Here is a 352-nt window from a genome sequence, read left to right as displayed (position 1 = left end):
GGCTGCAGCCCACCCACCAAAGGGTGCAGAGCGCCCGCGCCCGCGTCCCGGCGCCGGCAGCCCCCCTGGATGTAGTCGGCGAGGTCGGGGTTGGAGCGCAGGGGGCCCTGGTCCGCCAGGCTGAGCACCTGCCGCTGACGTTGCTGCAGCCGCTCCAGGTAGCGGGACTCAGCGTCCCGGGCGGACTCATCCTCAAAGCGGACGTGGGACGGGGAGGTGCCCCGCTTCGGCCACTGCCCGCTGCTGGACTCCCCGCTGGAGGAGTCGCTCGTGTTCCCATTCTGGAGGTTGTCTCGGCAGGCAATGGTCATCCCCGGGTCCAGGGCTGGGCTTTTCCGCCCATCTCTGATGG

The 352-nt window shown here is 70.7% G+C and overlaps 1 protein-coding gene across 1 annotated transcript in view; it reads right to left on the bottom strand.

Annotated features, from left to right (window-relative positions):
- KIAA1614 (KIAA1614 ortholog) overlaps positions 1 to 352 on the bottom strand; it is a 42,086-nt gene that overhangs the window by 16,305 nt on the left and 25,429 nt on the right. The window contains exon 5 of the mRNA XM_010850257.1: positions 18 to 345. Coding sequence (XP_010848559.1) covers positions 18 to 345 — 328 coding nt within the window. The remainder of the gene's footprint in view (positions 1 to 17; positions 346 to 352) is intronic.

Source organism: Bison bison, unplaced genomic scaffold (assembly GCF_000754665.1).
Source record: "Bison bison bison isolate TAMUID 2011002044 unplaced genomic scaffold, Bison_UMD1.0 scf7180017864289, whole genome shotgun sequence".
Taxonomy (NCBI): Eukaryota; Metazoa; Chordata; class Mammalia; order Artiodactyla; family Bovidae; genus Bison; species Bison bison.
Note: the sequence above shows the minus strand (reverse complement) of the source record. Positions and strands in the feature narration are given on the sequence as shown.